Below are 20,575 nucleotides of genomic sequence, written 5' to 3' on the forward strand. Positions count from 1 at the left end.
CCTCTTTGTCAACAAGAAGTCTTGATTTTTGGCTAGAACAGTTAACGGCTGCTGTCCTTCACAGATTTCAGAATCATATATGTGCCTTGGATTGAGGATGCCGTGCACGGTTCACGAAAATACAGCGGAAGAATAGATACAGCATTGGAAGATAAATTTATCCTTTTGTGGGAAGACTTCAGTCAGTCAGCGTGGTCATTGAGATGTTGGCCGGGGAATGAGCAAAGTGGTTGAGGCAGGGAGGCCAAAATCGTCTGAAACAAGACGGTTGAAACAATACTCTGAGTTGGTATCCATCCAAGGCTGCTCGAATCGGCAGATCAACTCGGGAGTAGTATTTTTGGTGCTGCGACGTTGACCACGATAAACCGTTTCTTTGAGATAGAGGGATGGATGACGGCGCCTGGTGAAAATCGGAGTCGTTTGGCACCCCATTATGTGACCACAACCGCCGGCCGGAACCCCTGCAGCAACGTCGCTCATTGGCTCATCATGCAACCCTGCAGCACAGCATCTCCCGTCCCAGGAACGCGCCCGACAAACTCGGCGCTTCGAGATACAGGGGCACACCAATCAGAGTCGTCGCACCGGGCTTGGGCACTTGACAGCATGCACACGAGTGTCGCATATTCACACTTGTTGACCCAATGACGGGCCCGACTGTAAACGTCCTGTGGCGGGGACCATGCCTCGATATGCTCTACTTGACTCTGGGCGAGTGCCGATGCAGGTGCAGGGATCACCGCCATGCGCATTCTGTCACACGTCGCGGGGCCTGAGCTGGGCTTGGATGTGCATGCAGACCACAACGACTGGCACAACGGCACTTCAAGCTTGATAGGGCGCTTTCGAACGACTGGGTCTCTCCACCTAGGGAAATTTGCCTATATACCTTAAGGTCTGCTCCAAAGGTCGACGTTTTTCGACCGAGGGACTTTGACTCCTTTCCATATTGTCTGGAACAATCTTGTGCAGGAGCAGTGCCCAATCTCCCAAGTACATAGCTTTCATACCTCGCCTTTCCCGAACATCAGCTAGAAGAAGACGAGAAGACACCAACACCATGGCCACATCAACTGGGACCTTTGCGCTCGCCACCGAAGCACCATACACGGGACCAGATGGGCCCGGCGGTGTCTCCAGTGACGGAGGCAATGCCGCCGGTGCATCGGGATCAAGCCCCGGTGCGGTTGAGATTTCGCGGGGCGCCATGGCTGCTATCATCGTGGTGGTATGTGTGGTTGGGATCATCGGCAGTAAGTCGGAGCACAATGATCCGGACATGCGACCGAAAAGCTAATAACTACGCCAGTCTCAACATCGATTCTCTTCTATGTTGCCAAGAAGAGAGAGTGGAAGGTCCGAGAGACCCTGCGCAGGTCTGCACGGAAGGTCGTCACCGCACTTACGCCACGTCGCTCCGAGTTCCCACGCTCAGTCAAGGAGTCTGGGTCAGGCAAATCCCGTCGACATGTGCGGCTTGATGATGTGCCACCGACTCCACGACTGAAGCCTGAAGACCTGGAGAAAGGTCTGCAACAAGCAGACAAGAAGCGCGGTAGATTCGCACGGAAGTGATTGAGCGGCCGCCAAGGGCAGTTTCTCGCGGGAAAGTGGACGGGATGACTGTATGACCTAATAGCTTTTATCGAGACTGAGCCTGAGGATGGTGTCTGGAATACACTGCAGGGCGTAACGAGGGTATCATGTTCTATTAGTTTCTGTAAAACAATTGTCCACCTATTGCTCATAACCTGCGGAAGGTGTTGGAGCTGGCACTTCTGCGGCCGTCTCTGTGTTTCGTTGGCTGGGCGTCAGGTTTGCTTTCTGCCGCCTTCTTGGACGTAGGAACAAAAGTGACTTGCTTCTCGCCAACCACATCGCCGGACCGATTCTTGCTGATCCGTCCTGATTTTTGTGCGCGTGACCCAAGTGCTGTATCCCGCGTGTGGCGCGCCCGGTTTTGCGAGGATGATGAGACGACCATGTTGAGTTCATCGCCTTGACTCCTGATCGGTACCTCACCATCACTTCCACTGCCATCATCAGAGTCGCCTTGATAACGGCTCGGCAAGGTTGGATCAGCGCTCGCCCCCGCCTCCTGATTCTCCACCTGTGTACTGGGGTTCAAGGCTCTGAACTCGTGACTGTTCTCATCCACCATGAACTCCTCATCCTCGAAAAGTGCACCGAAACGCTGGTCCCCAAGAAGACCAGCCTCGGTGTCCACCGTCTCTCTCCGCTCTTGCTTCTTGAGGAGTTTGTCCACCAGTTTCTGGTTGACCTTGACCTTCTTATTGCCCCGGATACGGCTAGCACGTTCTTTCTCGACCTTCTCCTTGACTCTCTTCATACGTTCTTCTTCCCACACGTAAGGGTTTGCAATCAGGCGAGCTTGCTCATAAAGCTTGGATGCCACGAAATAACCGTGCATGTATGGACGCAACAGGTTGGTCTTCCCAATAAGGTGAGCCAAGCTGAGCGACTTGAGCTCGGGTATGGTCAAGAACTTGTAGTTGTCGTACGTCTCCGTTCTGACCTCTTCGGCCATCTCCTCGACCATGTTGTCAAGGAACGAGCACCATCGTGGGGCACTTCCAAGCTGCGGGATGAAGAAGGCATGTTGAGCTTTGCCTTCATTTGCCGTGAGAAGCATGCCGGTCTTGGGAATCCAGGCAACATGGTTAAGATCTACCACGGGCTCGACTGAGGTCCAGAGGTCGCCCGAGTCGGAATCCCAGATCTTGATCACCCTCTTGTCTGCCGAAAGTATTTTCTTCTCGTGGGAAGCCGTCTCGAGGTGAATGAGGTTCTTGATGGCGAAACCAAAACCATTGTCTTTTGACAAGTAAGGCACCGGCCGTCGTAGATCATAAAGGTGGACCATTCCCGTACTTGAGCCTGTAGCTAGGCTCAAGCCCGAAGAGCTGAAGTCGAGGGCTGTGATCTCACCGTCATGGCCTTGGAGAGTGGCAACCTTGGATCTCGTCCGGGGGTCCCAGAATTCCACAGTGCCCAATGACGTCCCGAAACTGCAAAGACCGTGTGTGCCCTCGGCGATCGCTCCGACATTCACACTGCCAACCCCGATGCTGCCCTGAAGGCCCCGTTCTAAGCCTTCGTCATTACCGACATCAACCTGGTATGATCGCATGAAACGTCCGACCTCAAGGTTCAAACGGAAGACTTCGCCAAAGCCGTCTGCGTCCAGCCCAGTGGAAGGGATCAAGACCTCCGTCGACTGTCGGTCATATACCAAATCTCTACCGAATCGGGGTCTACCAGAGTCAGCGATGGCAAGAATAACCGTGAGATGCACAAGACACTTACATTCGAACCTCATAGTGGCAGCCACCTGGGGTGTGCAGTTCCAGTTTCCGGTCTTCCTGTAGGTGGATCGATTTGCTATAGTCTGTGGACAGTATCTGGAACGTATGATTGAGGGAGGTGGTATGTCGCGCGAAGGAGAGCGATAACTGCGGAAGATGGTGTACATGGATTTGCGGTTTGTATGTCCCCGTGCTCATGATCCACTCGCCATCTTCGCTGACGCGCACGCATGTGCTGGCCTCTTCGAATTCAAAGTCCTGGAGGAGTTCCACGCGATTCGCAAACTCTGGGTCGTTCTTGAGACTTCGCTTCCTTCGCCGGGCAAGCCAGTCTGGCAGTTGTCTGGAGGTAGACTCTCCGGAGATTGTGTAGACAGGGACAGACCCTGGATTGGTGAGCTTCATTGCGGCAGCAAAGAAAGTTGCTTTGTCGCAAAAAGGTTGTCTTGGGTCAGGATGAATGGCTTGTCGCACAGCTCGACACTTGAATCTATGGGTGGCCACTCGAGAATTTTTTGGCAATCCGCCTTCTACCTACCTATCTTATCGATAACAATTTAGTGTGGGACTTACTGGCCACCGCCCTCGACATCGGAGATCTCGCTGAGGCACCGCCTGAACCAAGTGTGATTGGCCCGGACGTTGGCTACCTGCCCAGCGCCCGCAGTGCCAAGCCCGCTGAACAATCAGAGGTTAGATCCCTGGCCGATGGGACCCTTGCCATGCCTAGCCGGCTCGGAACCCTCCAGATCCCATCCATGGATCCTGTTGCGACAATACCATCAGGGCCATACTCTTGACTACGGCGCATATCCTCGGAACGTTGGTGCACGTTGCCGCATTCGACAACGTTGGAATAATTGCCCTTGTGCCGGTCCGGCTCCTCATCGCTTTGGTCTAGAGCTGACCTGGCGTTCGCGAATTGCTCCCCGTCCTGGCCAACCTGGGACTGCTGAGATGGAGCCGTCCTTCAGCTCGCAGAACAACCATCCCACACAATCCTCGCCCCCCATTGATCGCACAGCGTCGCCGGCACGGAACGCGAGGTGATATCCACACAGGCCTCCTCTTATCAGTTCCTATATGCCAAAGGCTCCGACTCGAATCGCTTGCGAGGGAAGCGTGGCTCGATCGTCACCCACTGACCACACATACTATAGTCTGGAGCAGGCGACTTAAGCGCATTCAACCCAAGGTCCGGGGGGAGGGAGCTACGACATGGATGCCACTGAATGTGATACAAACTGTTTTCTCATTGTAAGTCTAAATTTCGCCATGGCCGGCTCGTTCTGCCCCGCTGACCGTTTCGATCTCCCAGAACAACATCTCTACTGTTTCCTATCACGTATACGAACCGGCCACCCCACAAGCAACCACATATTCTTCCAAGGCTTTTGAGATCGAATCACTCCTCCGAAACGATGGCAGACTTGTCTATGTTGACCCTGTTCGACGGGTGCTTTGGTGTTTCCAGCTCATTGCTAAGGATGGCAGCACGATTGGTACCGCAACAAAGCCTGGAGCAACGCTCGAAGTTTCGGGCTTCAAGCTAAAGCTCATTGAAGATGGCTCGCTTGACCCGGCGAATCTCTCCAAGGGCAAAGTAACAGGAGCGAATGCTATCAACACGCCAAACAGTTCCTCACCCAGTGTCACTGCTCCGGAGCCAGTGTCATCCACGGCCCAAGGATTAGGAGCAACCCCTTCGCAGTCGTCATTGGGTGGAGGGTCCGAGGTCGATCAGAAAACCTCGACGTCGTCAAACGCGCTTTCGGATGTCAAGGGCCAGAGTGTTCCATCTGCAAAAGAAGTCTATAAGTGTTTTGTCTCAGCAGTGCTCTCAAGTTTGACCTCAGCGTTCTGTTGTCAAACAGGGGCAGTCATGCTCAGCCCTGGATCACTCCTGTTGCCTAAACGTTTGACATCAAGCGAGGATGAACCCGAGGCTACCTGCCCTTCAGTTTCTATTATGGCGACGTTTCGAATCTATATGACGACTACAGGATCACTTGTGATTAGTCTGCTCCACACTCTTGTCAGCGGGCTCGAGTGCGCCAGTCGTTCACTGCCTACAAGTACAATTCATATGAGTACTCCTGTCCTAGCCGCGCCACTTGGTACTTTTGCCTCCTTCCATGCCCTTGAACAGGACATGCTTTCATTGGACATCAACTCGATACACTCGCCAGATACTCAAATCGTACGGCGAAGGCCTGAAATCCAAGATCGTCAGTCTCAGTGGTGCGAGAGGTTCGCCAAGATCCTTCAGGCTCGAGGTCTATCCTCAACGTTGCTTGATGGGGCAACTTGGCTACACCTCCGCCGACAAAGTCGTCACAGGAAGGTTGATGGAAAGCAAACGCCGATCGAAAACCCCTCCAGCACTATTCTCTGGCCTTCCACGCTGTGCTTCTGGAGGGCTTGCTCAAGCCCAGGCCTCGGTCGTAGTACCGCAAACTCAGAGCAGCAGTCGGGCTTCGATCCCTTGCTTGGGGCGAGAAAATGGTTCACTCGAAACGGAGAACGGGCCGAGGTGCTGGCCCAGAGGACTCGGGATCGGGAAAGCCTGTCCTCGCGGCAGGTGGACGCTGAGCACCCCTCTAATCAGCCCAACGGTCATTCTCCATTAGCACTGCGGCGCGCAAGCAATACGGGGCCTCTACCTGGCGCAGCCGGGTCTATGTATCCTACACCCCCTGATGGCATCCAAAACCCTGTTGGAGTAACGCCATCCTTCGATGGGAATGTCTCCAGTCCCGGTAATGCTCCTGCTACAGCAGCTGTGGCCGATCCCGATATCACCATGGGACAAGCTGGCAATACTGCTGATAGCTTTGGCGAGGGATGGGATGGACCAAAACGGGAGAGGCATAGTACCTCATTTATGGACGACCCTGACAACATGTTCGACGACATTGGCACGGACATGTTTGCCGACAATGATATCACGGATGCCGATTTTAATTTTTTCGATGAGCAGCCTGAGGTCACAGGCCTCGACTTCCCAATGCCCGATATCCCACCTGGCCCAGAGCAGGTTCAGAACATTGATCATAGTGTAGAGCCAATCTTGCGAACGTCTCGCCCTGTCGCCGAACCTGCTTTAAACCCACCCGCGGACACTCCGAAATTTGCCAAACCGGAATTGAAGCATGCCCGAAGCAGTCTACAAGATGATCTCCAAGCCAGAGCCAATCTGAACGAGGAGCCGACCGTTCCACCAACAGTCGGAGTGAAGCGGCAACCGAGTCCATTCACTCCTGACAGTGTGTTCAAACGCATCCGGGCTGCGATGGATAGCCCCCTTAACAATGCGGCAAACACAAACCACGGCGGTCGTCGAAGAAGTGTCTTTGATAGTGTAGACTTCAACTCGTTCCTGACTCTCAACAACAAGAAATATGAAGAGAATGGGCGATTTGAGTGTCATTGGGAGAAACCAACGCCGTCCAGCGCCGATCCTTCAGCGGACATTCCAACAACTGCCTATCTACGCCGCCATGGGGGTGTTCAAAGCTATCTGAAAATCCCTCCCTCCACACTTGGTGCGGTGGTTGGCAGAGGAGGAGGTGATGAACAGGGAGCCGTGTCCAAGTTTGCTGATTCCGACGCCGACGATGATAGTATCGTTTCAGAACTCGATGATGCTAGCCACAGTATTCATGACGTTCCTTCCCCATCGAAGTCGTCTGTCGCAAGGAAACGGATCGACGACGACGCCAGCTCTTTAGCTGCCTCTTTCAAGGAGCTCGAGGCCGTATCTGCTTCACCGCAAGCCGCTGATATTTCTCGGTTCCTAAGCAATGACCCTACCGACCTCCAGCTTTCTAAATACTTCGCTGAGCCAGATCTTCCACCAATCCAATATTCATTCTCGGACGACGAATATATAACAATTGCTCAGATCCTCACGGAGCAAGTTGTCAGCGGCACGTTGAAGACCAGGGACCCAGTACCTGGCCAACTGGACCTGCAGAATGCTCGGAGGGCTGTGGCTAATTGTGCACGATCATCGCTGCAGACCGTTCGTTCAACATTTCCATCTTCCCTCGCCAGCGCGCTCGAAATCGCCTTCAGATCTCTTGTTGAAGTCCAGGATTTACCAACTCTGCCGCAACCCACCCGGCTGCAGCCCCGAAATCCAGCAGGCGCTGAACAAACCAGGCCAAGTGTGTTCCAGATCCCATCACCCCATATCGAGATCAGGCGGCATGAGACAAAACTCTCACTCGTGCCTTCTTCGATTACTTTCTGGGAAGTGCTGGGTCTTGGACCATCTCCGGGAAGCAAGGACATCCGCTCGTCATGCGTGTTTCCCCAGGGCGAGGGAATGTCCGATAGTGTGACCTCGTTCCTTGACCAGAAGCGAATCGTCTACGAAGCCCTTAAACTTGGATCATTCGACCGGCTTGCGGACTCGGCCGGCATTACTGGTGGTCTTGTTCCGTTCGAAACTGAGCCACCAGTCTCTTCGCCGAATTCAGCTGGCGGAAAAGATGCGCCTCCCATGATGGAACGGATGAGCCACTTGTGCCAAGCACTTGCTAGTCAATCCGTCAGCAACAAGAACTTTCTCGTCTACTTTCTCTACTCTGCGGAAGATCCACGTTCCATGGTCGAATGTTGCGCTGCCTTCCATCATTTATTCGAGCTGTATAAGAAGAAGCTCGCGGACAAAAAGACAAATTCGACGAACGATCTAGTCATGCAGCTAGTGCCTCTGGACTTGATCGCATCACCACAATCGCCCGTTGTCCTCAAGCATGGCGACTACATCAAGTTGTCCCTCGAGACTTATGACCGATGCACGCTCTTTGACGGCACGATGCCGGCACCTGCAATCTGCCTGGAGCAGCTTCCGCCCCGCATGATCGATTTCAAGCTGACAATGACGCCATCGGCAAACCTGCTCCACGAGAACTCTTGCATCCATATCGCATACGCTCAGAGCGTCGATGGAAGGTGGATCACAGCGGCGTGGACCGACAACAGAGGGAGCAAGCAGATGACTGCGTCATACTGCCTTGGCAGGAAAGGCAGGCCTCTTGCTACGCCGATGGCTGATGTTGCGCACGAGATCTGGGACACGACGCATGATTTAATTTCAATGTGGAAGGTTCACTGGAGGGTCATCATCACAAAGTGCGCGCCGATGGAGAGGGAGGAGATTGACTACTGGGTCGATCTTGCAAAAGCTGAGACTAAAGCGTCTATCACCCTCACAATCCTGACGGTGGACACGGACCCGTCACTACAACTGCTGCCGCCAGCGGTCAAGATGCCGGTGTCGGCGTCGTCTGTGTTCTATACCACACCAGTGTCGACCCCTCAGGCCTCGATAGTGTCTCCCGAACAAAGCGGCAACCCGCCAACCCCTTCAATGGCGGCTGCGACCTCTGGCGTCACAGCAACCACGCCCGGCACGGGCGATGCCGCCACCGAGAACGACGGCGACACTACCTTGGTTGACGTGACCGACAGCACGTGGGGTGCCGTGCTGTCTCATAAACTCCAAAACACCTCTGCGCCCGGCGAGATCAACCCAGCCCTCATCAGCGGATATCTCATCAAGCGTGGAGGCACCCGGCCGGAGGACCCTCCGGTGGTCATGGAGGTCAACGTCGTGCACGCCGAGCACAACCCGAGACTGTACGAGACCTTGCTTAGGGAGATGTTGCTGTACTTCAGGGGGCTCGGAACGTTGGCGAGAGCTCGAAATATTGTGGACTCGCGGACAGATATCCGGCCTTGGCACATCGCTGCGGCGGAGAAGGCGGTCCGGCTTTTGTCGCAATTGATGTAGTTAGGGCAGTACTACGCTTCGCCTCGAGCACTTTCTAATCTCGCGAGGTTGGTGTGGTGCATGGGGCGTCGGGGGTCCGGGTTGAGTTTTTATAGCAAGCGCTTTTTCCTTTCTTCTTCTTTTGAATTTCTGGGCCAAAAGTGTGTTAGGATACCCGAAGCATATCTACGGCGTTGAGCGGTCATGGTTAGAAGCGCGCGATTAGCAGATCCAACGGGCACGAAGTTGATCGCTTTCTATATTCCAAACTCCTACATAGAGATTTCTATAAACCCGTATCACAGCAGACCGTGGCTTTTGCTACTGTCTACCCCTGCTACTAGTGCTATCCAGTTAACTCACTGTGTAAGTGAAGAAAGACTCTGCAGCCTTCACAACCAGCTATCCATCCTCTGAGGTGGAAAGAAATCTACTGCTTCAGGAAACCGGGAAAGAGGTATTGAACGCTCCTCAGCGCCTCAGGGTTACGGCCCTCGGGTTTCGTCATGAACGACACAGCACCCACGCTGGCGCCTTCCCAATGCTTAGCGAGGACCATGTCACTGTTGTCATGTTTCGATAGCTCATCGAGAACGGCGCCGATGAGCCGCTTGGCATTCTGGCTGTTGGCAGCCATATACTTCATGACCATGGCGACGTCAACATCCTCGGTACTATGCCAGCAGTCGTAGTCGGTCGCCATGCAGATCATCTGGTAGGCCATCTCGGCCTCGCGGGCAAGCTTCGCCTCTGGCAAGACCGACATGTTGATAACGGTACCGCCCCAAGAACGATACATGTTGGACTCGGCCCGAGTGGAGAATTGAGGTCCCTCTGGAGGAAGTGGTCAGAACACGGCACCAGGAGATGGGGCCAGAAGGCTAGAGACTTACCCATGCAGATGAGGGTACCCTTCTCGTGCAGGATCACACCGTCGCCCTCCATCGCCTCGGCGCATTGCTTGACGACTTGCGCAATCTTGGCATCAAACGGATCCGCGAAGCCCACGTGGCCCACGAGTCCGCCCTCGAAGAAGGTGAAAGGGCGGACTCCCTTGGTGCGGTCGATGACCTGGTCCGGGACGACAAAGTCCATGGGCTTGACCTCCTCCTGGAGGGAGCCCACGGCGCTGAAGGCGATGACGGTACGGACGCCGATGTGGCGGAGAGCAGCAATGCTAGCGCGTGACGGCACCTCGTGGGGCGCATACTGGTGGTGGATGCCATGGCGGGCGAGGAAAGCGATGGGCACCCCGTTGTGCTCTACGATCTGGATCGGGGAGGCAGGGTAGCCCCAGGGGGTCTTGGGATTGAGGGTGGCGATGGGGTCAAACCCCTCAATCTTGGAGAGACCAGTACCGCCAATGACGGCGATGTGTACCGGTCCTGTACTCGAGTAGATACACGTGTTAGAGAAAGGGTTTCCATCAGGACGAACTTTGGGAATATAATCAAGGAGCAGGGAGGCCACCTACGGTCAAAGGTATCTGGAACAGAGCCCATCTTCTCTACGCCTGTCCTGGGAGTGAACTTGAGTATACAAAGGCCTACGACTTGGGCAGCCAAAGGAATGAATGGCCCGACGGGATATGCAGAAATATAAGAGTGAGATATTTATACAAGAGGTGTCACGTAGAGAGGAAAACGCAGATACATAAGCAAATGAAGCACCCCGCTACTCGTCCATCCTACCGCAGCCCTCCAAGATCTGCAATAAGTCCGGCCAAAAAAAAATTACCCCGCTATGGCGATGTCGTTGCATCTCGGAGGCCCACTTAGGCGGTGTCTAAAGAAATGCAGGCACGGACACCAGTGAAAGGACCACATGCCGTGGCGGTGCTTACCTCCAGCTATTTTCCTTTTTTTCCTGCTTAGTCGCCTCCATCTTGTCTCAAAGGCGGTGGGAGATATCCAAGCTCAATTTTCCCAAACCTACCAGCAGCAATCATCTCGCCATAACCATCCGGTCTCATCCTACGGCATTTTTATGTGACAAGGTCTTATTGCCTGATAAAAGGCTTAAAGACATCGTTCATTAGCTGAACTGTGGGCATACCCGCCCCAAAGATTTTCATAAGGCAACGCCTCGCCTTTCTTCTACGGTCCATCCGGAGCAGAGACATACTTCAAGATGGCGCCGGTAGCGACGGGGGCTTTGCCCCCTGTTGACCGGATCAGCGCTCCATCGTCCAAGCAGACAGTCGAGGAAGTCTGCTTCTCGGCTGCCTTGATATGCTTGGAAGGCCACTACAGCGATTCGCCCCCGATCTCCGGACCTCTCACTCATGCAAAAGTCACCAACATGGTGACGCGAACATTGGAGAAGACGCACACCTTGAAGGAAGTCCGGTTCGTGCTTTCCAAGCACCATAGCTATATGGATATATGATAGGCAGGTGCTGACCCGAGCATACAGAGAAGCATTATCGAGAAATGTCGAGATCTGGGTGTACCTCACCAAGATCTTCGCGTCCGCAGTGCCGTATCTGACCACTCGCTGCATCGGGCCGTTATCCAGCCTCAACGACCCCAATGCCCGAGTATCAGGTCCTGAGAGCACTGCCTTGATCCTGAAGAATTATGCCAGTCTCAAGGAAGATCTGCAGATGCTCAACAAGCTCATGCATATCGCCCGCAACCTGCTCGTGACCCAGGAGCCCGAGGTGCCGCAGGACATCTGCGCAGCTGTCAGTTTTGACCAGATGGTGTACCAGACCATCATCTTGTGCATCAACATGGCGAATAAGGGAATTGGTCCAGAAAAGTTGGACGACAGCACGAGGGCAAAGCTGAAAGAAATCGACGACCTCTGTAAGTCAAATCAATGAAGAGAGCAGTCTCGCTACCATACTTACACGTCCTTCTAGACAAGAAACTTCTTGTGACCGCTCTGCAACAGGCACACAACTGGACTGCCAAGAATGACCGGAACAAGATGTCATTTTGGCACGATGTGCTCTTTGATGATGAACATACCCAGGACGAGCAAGACGGTCTAGGGGATGGCTCAGGTTTCCGGTTCGACATCGCTAAGGTCGAAGTTCTCAATTGGCTGGAGCGCAACTCGAATGTCTGCGAAAAGGCCAAGGCTCTCCTTGTCGAATACGCCCAGACGCACGCAAACAAGCCGCCCGGAATCCCGGCCGCTATCTCACCCCTCTGTGGCACATGGATGCCCGACGTCAACCCGAGAGCGGACGACCCAAATGATACCGAGCCTGCAACATCGGTCTGGCAACCCGAGGAGACCGATAAGTTCCAACAGGACAAGCTCTACGGCCGCGTCTCCCACGAAGTCGACGCATGGTGGGAACGAGCTCGAGATCAGAACTTTGACGGCTGGAATGTTTCCATGCCCTCGATTGAGTTTGCACAGTCCAGGCAAGAAGCATATCTGGGCATGATAGAACACCGATACGCGCACACGTATCGATCGATGGACGACGACCACATGGTCGATCATTGCGAACACGACCATGAGCACGAACATGACCACCATCATGACCACCATCATCATTGCCACCACCACCACCATCACGACCATGACCATGACCATGACCATGACCATGACCACGACCATGACCATGATCACCACCACCATCACCACCATCATCATCACGACGACGATCTCCTTCCCGAAGGCGCTGATGGGGACTCGCGGCACGTCGTTCAGGAATACGTTGATGACATGATCGAAGATGATGATATCGATGACGACGAGTCGTACGGCGAGGGCCCAATGGCAGGCGTACTGACAGAGTTGCCCAACGTGCTCGACCCGAAGCAAATAGAAGCCTTGCACATGATTGTCAAGTCTTGTATCATGGACACTGTTGGGGTTGGTCTGACACGTTATGGAGAGAATCTGCAAAAGACAAGGTGTCATATGTTCCTGGCTACTGACTGTGGAAAGAGTTTGTTTCGAGAGATGCTCGTTTACATTGCGGTTTGGGACAAGGATGAGCAATCGCTGATCTTCGAGATAACCTCGCAGATTGTCGAGGCCATCCATCACAACGCGCTACTTCCCTACGCATGGAACTCATTACGGGTGACCAAGGACGTCATCTCGCCATCCCAGGCTGTGCTCCTTCGCGTCATCAGTCACATGTTCCGCAAGAAATTTGTTTCTGCTCTAGACCAAGAAATCAGCGACGATGACCTTGACATCAAGCTCGTGCACTACCTTTTCAGCTGGTTCCGGAGTCGTACTGTGCCGGAGTGCTTGGGCTACCTCAGTCTGCAAGCCGAGGTTCTGACTGGCATCACGGACCCAGCCGACTTCTTCGTGGACGGATGGGATCTCGAGCGTGCAAGAGACGGTCTGGCCCAGTTCCTCGAGTTCATCAATACCGCGGCGGATATCGACGCCATACGGAAGAAGATCATTGAGTGGGAGGCTGTGTATGAGTTGATCACTCTGCTGAAAGCACTGGAGGAGAGTATCCCGAAGAAGCCTTTGGTGGAGGCCCCGGCACCCCGCAACAATGAGTCTTCGACAAATGGACAGATAGTCGAACGGCCTTATGCTCAAAACGGCAATGCCGACCAGCCTCCTCCTCCACCGCCACCGCCGTCCCAGCCTGGAGAACCTCCCCATAACTTTGCTTGGTCCGGCATCAAGATTCAGATCCTGGGCCTACTCGCGACCTTGCTCCAGCCGCCGAGAGGCGAGCGTGGACCCGGGAATTCGCAGGTGCAGGACCAGATCATGCGCCAAAATGGCCTTGTACCTCTGCTCAACTGCTGTGCCTATGACGACAACAACAGATACGCTCGCGAGAGGGTGCAGGTCTGTCTCAAGTACATCATGGACGGCTCGATAGCCGCCAACAACTTTCTCCGGGACCTCGTCCGGAAGGCTCCCCAGCCTGGCCAGATGGCTCCGCCGCCCGCGCGACCAAAGGCGGGACTGCCCTCTTCTACGGGCAGTGACCCCGCGGCTCCGACCACAACGAGCCTGAGGGTGGACGGCATCGGCGGCGAGATCAAGGTCCAGGTTCGATCTCCCTCTGCCCCCGGCAGGGCCACGTCGGCTACGCTAGGGACGACGGCCTTGGGCCCTGTACCGCCTCCTGCGTCGGCACAGCCTGTGAGTACGGCGGCGGCGGCGGCGGCGACGGCGAGTGGCTCCGCTACTACCACGGGCGCTGGAAGCACAACCACGACCCGGCCTGCGCTTCCTTACCCGCCGCCTTTGCAAGGGCCGATCCCGCCAATCACGAACCCGCCCCGCAACCGTTCGGAAGAGTTGCTGAGCGACATCATCACGCTTGCCAACGAGGCGGCGCGGTTAGCCCTTGCGCACGATGGGGACGAGACTGAAGATGACTTTATGTGAGCAAGTAGAGGAGAGAGCACGTGTACATATAGCATCAGCACGGGAAGAGGTAGTTCGAGGGGTTTCTGCATGGTTTTACGTGAACCCCTTAAGTGCATAGCGATGGAGTTTTAGTTTCAAGAGCATTAGGGTATTACAGTTTCGACTTCTGATGATGAGAAGAATGAGCGAAGAAGTTAAAAAAGATGATAAAACTACCGAACCGATCAGTGACCTGCGATCAGGACAACAATGATCTGGTCAGCGCTGACTTGTTGATTTTGGCCGAGACGAGGAATAGGAACTCGTCTGCAGGCATGTAACGTTTTGTAGATACACAAATCAAAAGGACAATGACGCAAAGAATTGCCCGAGTTGTGTCAATTAGAATAATACTCATTTTATTCTGTGTGCAAATAAAGACTATTGAAGTTCGGGGGAACCCCCTTTTTCCTCTACCTGCCCCAGCTGCCCAGTGCCGAGAGGAACAGGGGCAGCAGATCTGCCTTTGCTACAACTTTTTTGAACTCCTTTTTCTTCTTCCCACCTTCACTTAGCATACAACACGACTACAGAACCCCATATGTATGGCTGGCTGGCTGGCTGGTTGGTTTTACCCCCATTTATCGGGCTCCATCTCCCGCTGCTCGGCCGAGGAGGCGCCGCGGCGATGCGATCCGGGCCCACGAGCGGGAGGAGGAGGAGAGGGCCGCTGCGTGCGCGAAACCTAGTCGCGAGCGGCGCTGCCCTTGACGCCCTCGCGCACGGCCGCCAGGATCAGGCCCTTGGCCTTCTCGACGCCGTCCTTGGAGCCGATGACCTCGATGGCCTCGTCGTTGTTGCGCGGCACGGTGACCTTGCAGCCGCTCTGCTTGCGGATCGACTCGACCTTCTTGCCGCCCTGGCCGATGACGTAGCGGTAGGTGCGCGGGTCGCTCAGGACCAGGTAGCCGACCGTGTCGTTCCGGCGGGCCTGCTCCAGCGCGCCCTCGAGGGCCTTCTTGGCCTTCTCGACGTTCTCGGGCGAGCCGCGCAGGACCCAGGGGATGTCGCCGTCCTCGCCCGAGCCCAGGTCCGCGAGCTGCCACGAGTGCGCGTCGGCGGTGGCCTCGGCGTCGTCGGTGATGAGCGGCAGCGCACCGCCATTGGCCGCGCCCGAGGACGGCGCGGGGCGAGCGGGCACGCTCTGACCTGCGTGGTCGACAGTGACCTGGTGGTCGCCCTTGAGTCTGCGGAAGAACTGCCCGTTGTTCGAGATGGCGTGGTGAAGTTTGCGGGGCACTTGGACTGTCTCGCCCTGCTGCTCCCTGACCACCGACTGGATGCGAGCCTTGGCCTTCTCGACATCGCCAGGCTGGCCAGTGATCTTGACGCCGGTCTGGCCGCTACCCTGACGGGGGATGTCGATCGAGACGTGGAAGTCCGACTCCATCTGCTTCTTCACATCACCGCCCCGGCCGATGAGAGACCGGTGCTTGTCGGTGGCAACATCGATCACCTCCGTGACCTGGTTCTCGCGCTGGGCCACGAAGGCCTCGATCTGAGCGATGATGTCGTCGACAATGTTCTTGCGGCCCTCGACCTTGATGGTGTTGCCATCTGAGTCCTGCTTGGGGAATTGGATGGTGCGAGCAAACTCTTTGCGATCGTCGGATCCGCCAGCTTTGAGAACCATATCTCGAACACCAGCACCTAAGATGTATCAGCAACACGAAACTTGCGCCAACATGTAAATGGTTGCAACTTACCTCCGGCGCCAATCAGGGTTCGGTGATGCTTCCTGTCGACATCAATGGTGCGGGTAATAGTGTCATCGAAGATAGCCTTCTTCTCCTCAAGGACCTGCTTCGCAGCAGCGACTTGGTCCCTTGTTCCCTTGATTTGGATATCGACCATAGTATCAGGAGAGTCACGGCCGTTGGGGATGTCGATCTTGGCACCCGTCTGCTGTCGGACAGCCTCCATAGCAGAACCGCCTTGCCCGATCAGCATGGGCAGTTGCTTTTGCTGCAAGGCAACGGTGGCCGTGAAAGAGTTGTCCTGGAGATACTGGAACAGAGTCAGGAGCTCATCCCGAGCTTCGTCGGCGCCCTTCTTGGGGCCGCGAATGATGACCTCGTTTGGAGCTTGCTGGCGACGGGGCTTGCCAGCATCACTGGCAGCATCGGCATTAGACTCGTCGTCCTTGGTGCTCCTTGCTGAGCGCGGGAAGAAGATGTGGACCTTGTATCGGTCTTGGAGACGGTTGATCTGGCTACCTTGGGCGCCGATGAGCTCCCTGTGGAACCTAGGATCGATGTTTAGGACGTGGGTCGCCTCGTCTGCAAGCTGGCGTCCCATGGCAAGGATGTGTGCCTTCGCGGCGTCGGCCTTGGCTTGTGGGCCCTTGAGCTCAACCTTTCCATCCTGAACGTTGATGTCAACGTCAAACTTCTCACGGAGCTCGCGAATGTTGCTGCCTCCCTTGCCAATCAGATGATTGGCGAACTGTTGGGGAAAGTCGAAAGCGGTGATCAAGCCTCGCTCCTTCTCGTCTTCCTTCTCCTGCTCCATAAAGGCGTTGATCTTCTTGACAAGGCTTTCAACTGCAGACGCCGGACCACGAACTGTGACGTCGACACCCTTGCTGCTGACCTTGGCAGCGGGCTGGCCGGCAGGCAGCCGTTCTTGCTCGCGCTTGATGAATCTTCTCAGCCTATCGTGGAACTTGACTGGCACTTGGATGGTGGTAGAGGTCAGCTGGTCTTGATGGTTGAGGAACTCCATGATGGCGTTTCGGGCGTCGCGCAGGCCTTGCTCGAACGATTGGACATCCGCGGGGTTAGGCGCAGCCGTCGGCACCTCGTACCGCGACTCAGCCGAGAATGGGCCCTCATAGACGAGCAGCAGAGGAGCGTCGGCCTCTGATGCCTCGGGGAAGACGAGCTGAACACCATAGTTCTGGCGGATACTCGAGTTCATGTTGTCCCTGAGATGGTTGTGGTAGAAATGATCCACAGGGATCGTGGCCATCCTCGAAGGGGGGTGTCCGGAGACAATGCCCTTGATTTCGGTCTGAGCTCGGATAGCGTTCTTGCCCTCTCGGGAGTAGAGCTCCCAAGCCAGAGCACCATCCTCGTTTGTAGGCGTGTTGATAAACGTGTTGTACTCCTTTTCTAGCCGCTTAATCACCTCTCGCTGTCTCAGGTAGCGCGTGACGTTGCGGGCATGTGCAGATGCTCCGCCTGGTGCCTGGCGATGGAAACGTGAGATATCAAAATTGGAGAGCTGCATGTTCATCGCCAAGTCCATGACGCGCTCCAGGCCGGTTTGAACCCGATCCGCGGGACCGATGACTGTGACCATGTCGTCTTCCTGGTCGGTGGGAATCACAATCGTGCAGCCAGTGTCGTTGAAGAAGTCTTCGACCGAGACGCCTCGGTCGCCAATAATGAATTGTTGGCGTCCAGAAGGAATAGACAGCTGCTGAAGCTCCAGATTCCTCCGCAGCTCCTCCACGCGACGTTCAATCTCGGCTCGCGCAGCCTGTGCAGCAGCACGTTCACCACTAAGCTCAATGGGCGCGCTATTGGGAGCGGGAGCGAAGACTGGGCGTTGGCCCTCTGGCGGAGCTTCACGGGGTTGCGACGACCAGGCTTGATGAGATGGGACAGTAACCTGAACACCCCTGTCCTTCAGATCACGAAGGAAGTTGTCTCGCGGGTTGGCGAGGAAGGGGTAGAACTCGGCAGGAATGTCCCGGAGTTTCGTGGCGACATTCGCAGACCGCTGATTAACAAGTTTGTTGATCTCTTCGCAGGCAGTGGCTGCGGAGAGAGCGTTGCCTTCGACAGTCACGTCGATCGTGCTGTCGTCATCCTCGTCTGTAGGGTAGGGGAGGCCCTCTTCGTCTTTAGGGAGCTGGACCCTGGCTCCACTCAGTTCTTGGATCCTCTTGATGTTGGCTCCCCTGGTACCAATAAGGTGTGACCGGACTGATCGAGGGATGGGGACTCGGACGGTCTGCTTAGTGCCGATCTGCTGCGCAAGGTCTCTGAGAGCTTGTTGGGCCACTTCAGAGGGACCTGTGGCCTCGAACTTGTACCGACCGTTGGCGGATGGGCTGAAGCTGATCTTGGCGCGGGACTTGCGGTTAATGTCCTTGATGATGTCGGGCATCGGGCGTCTCAGCTTGTCACGGGGCAGAATATGTTGAGAATCAAGAAGCATGGTCTCGACGTTGCGACCCGGGATTGAGAGGGCGGGCGGGCCGTGCAGCGAGGGGCCGGTAGGCGTGGCCTTGCCCGAGGCCGGGGCCGAGGTCGGGACAGAGGCCGGAGTCGAGGCGCGCGAGGTGCCATTGGTCGGAGCCGCACCGTTGGAGCTACCGAGCTTGTTCCAGCCCTGGCTGACGACCTTGGGCGGGGGAGGAGCCTTGCCGCCAAGGCCTGGAAAGAGCTCCTGTGAATTTGTGTCGATGACCGTCGCCGACGGCTGCGCCTTTTGCTTTCCAGCAGCCTTGGCAGACATGTTGGCGGCCCAGGGAGCAGCAGCACTCTCGTTAGTTGCCTGGGCGGGGACGTCGTGTTTCAAATCTTCATCCGGGACCTCCTCGACAAATGCATGGTGATCGGCATGCTTCTGGAGTAGCTTCTGAGCAGCCGAGGGTTGGTCGAGACCCGGGGTAGGGTTGGTGGACGAGCTTGTAGCCATCGTTATACCGTTGAATCCGTGTAGATTGAGCCGTAGAAAATCAGTCGCAGATCAAAGCAGGGTGGCCCTTGGAGGAACTGCAAGAGACATGGAGAGTCAGTAAATTGATTCACTCCATAGAGGTCCAAGACACAACTGAGAGAGCCCTCTCTTTGGGTAGTGCTTGGTAGTAGTATCTGGAGCACACTCACAGTAGATAGGGACTTGGAGGCAATTATAGAAGGAGAGATGGAAGAGGTAGTGACGGAGCGTATCTCAATTGGGATTGACGAGATAGAGCTTCGTTTTACCACGGTTGGACCACCTTGAGGGTTGACTTTGGTCTGCGTTATCAAATACCAAGGAGAGGGAGGCAAAGAGCTGTCCGCTTAACACATGGTGAGCAGAGACGGGTAGATGGTGAAATTGGACCTTTCAGGGGAGCAGGAGGCTGCGGGATTGCCCTTTGGCCAGCTGCGACGTCGAGGGGATGGGGAGTTGGGGATTTGAGGTTGTGCGAGACAAGGTAGCTTCCACGTAGTACTAAGACCACGCAGTAGGGGGAAAGGTGGAGGATCACTCAAATGGGATGATGTGGGAGTTTGGAGAGGTGGAGTGGGTTCGATTCGGTTCGAGGCAGCAGGGGGGGTTTTGAGGTCGACATGAACACTGACAGCGCAGGTATTCCGCGGACCGTTGTACTGGAGAACTTCCGTATCGTGCGCGTGGCTCGCAACTACGGTGCGGTGATTAAAGGTCGCCAAAAGGTTCTCGATTGCTCTAGAACAAGGTCCCTGATTTGTCCACTCGGCATTGGCCTAACAAATTCTGGGAAAAGAGCTCGAGATAAACGCGGCTTATCGTCAGAACACTCACTGTACAAGTAATTGAGGACTCGATGAGCCGTCGTCCCGTGTGGTTTGTATTCCCTAATCCTGTCATACTGCAGCGCATGGCTGAGAACTCGGGCTCGAGCATGGCTGGCTGATCGACCATGTTTGTCGACCTACTTGTAGTTGGTACCTACTTTGCCATGGGAACTCGTCGCGAACCAAACCCCTCCATCTACCTAACCTTCTCACCCATTGTATTAGAGCCTCATCTCCGGCTTTACTCGACATCGGTCATACAATCGCCGTACCTAGACCTGCTTGCAACATGCTTAGGATCGCCTCAGTGCTATTGTAAAATAAACAGACAAAAGTTCAACTAATCAACACTTGGTATACTTGAGAACCCGATCTTTACAGAGCTGACAACCTGTTGTCAAGCTTCAGCCCTTTTCATCAGGACTATTTTCTTTTCCAATTGAGCACGATTTCATTGTTTACTTTAGGGCCCAACGTACCGTGGTTATGTAGAGGGAGCAAGCCACTAATTGCAGAAACCAGCTCGAGTTGACTCAGGACACGCAGGTTGAATCAAGATAGATATATTGGTGATCTTGGGACGTGTTGCACACCCGAGGAGCAAA

The 20,575-nt window shown here is 55.1% G+C and overlaps 7 protein-coding genes across 7 annotated transcripts; 3 read left to right on the forward strand and 4 right to left on the reverse strand.

The window, feature by feature from the left end:
* Nucleotides 1-1,063: 1,063 nt before the first annotated feature.
* On the forward strand, nt 1,064-1,578 carry E0L32_001444 (uncharacterized protein; the record flags this gene model as incomplete). Its single annotated transcript, XM_031135524.1, has 2 exons — nt 1,064-1,256; nt 1,313-1,578. 2 exons carry the CDS (start codon nt 1,064-1,066, stop codon nt 1,576-1,578), a joined length of 459 nt encoding a protein of 152 aa, XP_030991958.1.
* Nucleotides 1,579-1,747: 169 nt separating this feature from the next.
* Nucleotides 1,748-3,734, reverse strand: E0L32_001445 (uncharacterized protein; the record flags this gene model as incomplete). Its single annotated transcript, XM_031135525.1, has 2 exons — nt 1,748-3,278; nt 3,331-3,734. The coding sequence occupies 2 exons, from the start codon at nt 3,732-3,734 to the stop codon at nt 1,748-1,750; spliced, it is 1,935 nt and encodes a 644-aa protein (XP_030991959.1).
* Nucleotides 3,735-4,547: 813 nt separating this feature from the next.
* On the forward strand, nt 4,548-9,132 carry E0L32_001446 (uncharacterized protein; the record flags this gene model as incomplete). Its single annotated transcript, XM_031135526.1, has 2 exons — nt 4,548-4,586; nt 4,648-9,132. 2 exons carry the CDS (start codon nt 4,548-4,550, stop codon nt 9,130-9,132), a joined length of 4,524 nt encoding a protein of 1,507 aa, XP_030991960.1.
* A 409-nt stretch (nt 9,133-9,541) lies between these two features.
* E0L32_001447 (uncharacterized protein) lies at nt 9,542-10,613 on the reverse strand (the record flags this gene model as incomplete). Its single annotated transcript, XM_031135527.1, has 3 exons — nt 9,542-9,945; nt 10,005-10,496; nt 10,586-10,613. 3 exons carry the CDS (start codon nt 10,611-10,613, stop codon nt 9,542-9,544), a joined length of 924 nt encoding a protein of 307 aa, XP_030991961.1.
* Nucleotides 10,614-11,241: 628 nt separating this feature from the next.
* On the forward strand, nt 11,242-14,451 carry E0L32_001448 (uncharacterized protein; the record flags this gene model as incomplete). The annotated part of the gene is made up of 3 exons (XM_031135528.1): nt 11,242-11,459; nt 11,527-11,921; nt 11,978-14,451. 3 exons carry the CDS (start codon nt 11,242-11,244, stop codon nt 14,449-14,451), a joined length of 3,087 nt encoding a protein of 1,028 aa, XP_030991962.1.
* A 706-nt stretch (nt 14,452-15,157) lies between these two features.
* On the reverse strand, nt 15,158-19,122 carry E0L32_001449 (uncharacterized protein; the record flags this gene model as incomplete). Its single annotated transcript, XM_031135529.1, has 2 exons — nt 15,158-16,122; nt 16,179-19,122. 2 exons carry the CDS (start codon nt 19,120-19,122, stop codon nt 15,158-15,160), a joined length of 3,909 nt encoding a protein of 1,302 aa, XP_030991963.1.
* Nucleotides 19,123-19,490: 368 nt separating this feature from the next.
* Nucleotides 19,491-20,097, reverse strand: E0L32_001450 (uncharacterized protein; the record flags this gene model as incomplete). Its single annotated transcript, XM_031135530.1, has 2 exons — nt 19,491-19,919; nt 19,978-20,097. The coding sequence occupies 2 exons, from the start codon at nt 20,095-20,097 to the stop codon at nt 19,491-19,493; spliced, it is 549 nt and encodes a 182-aa protein (XP_030991964.1).
* Nucleotides 20,098-20,575: the final 478 nt, after the last annotated feature.

This window comes from Thyridium curvatum, assembly GCF_004353045.1.
Source record: "Thyridium curvatum strain D216 chromosome Unknown NODE_5_length_802575_cov_81.998223, whole genome shotgun sequence".
NCBI lineage: Eukaryota > Fungi > Ascomycota > Sordariomycetes > Thyridiales > Thyridiaceae > Thyridium > Thyridium curvatum.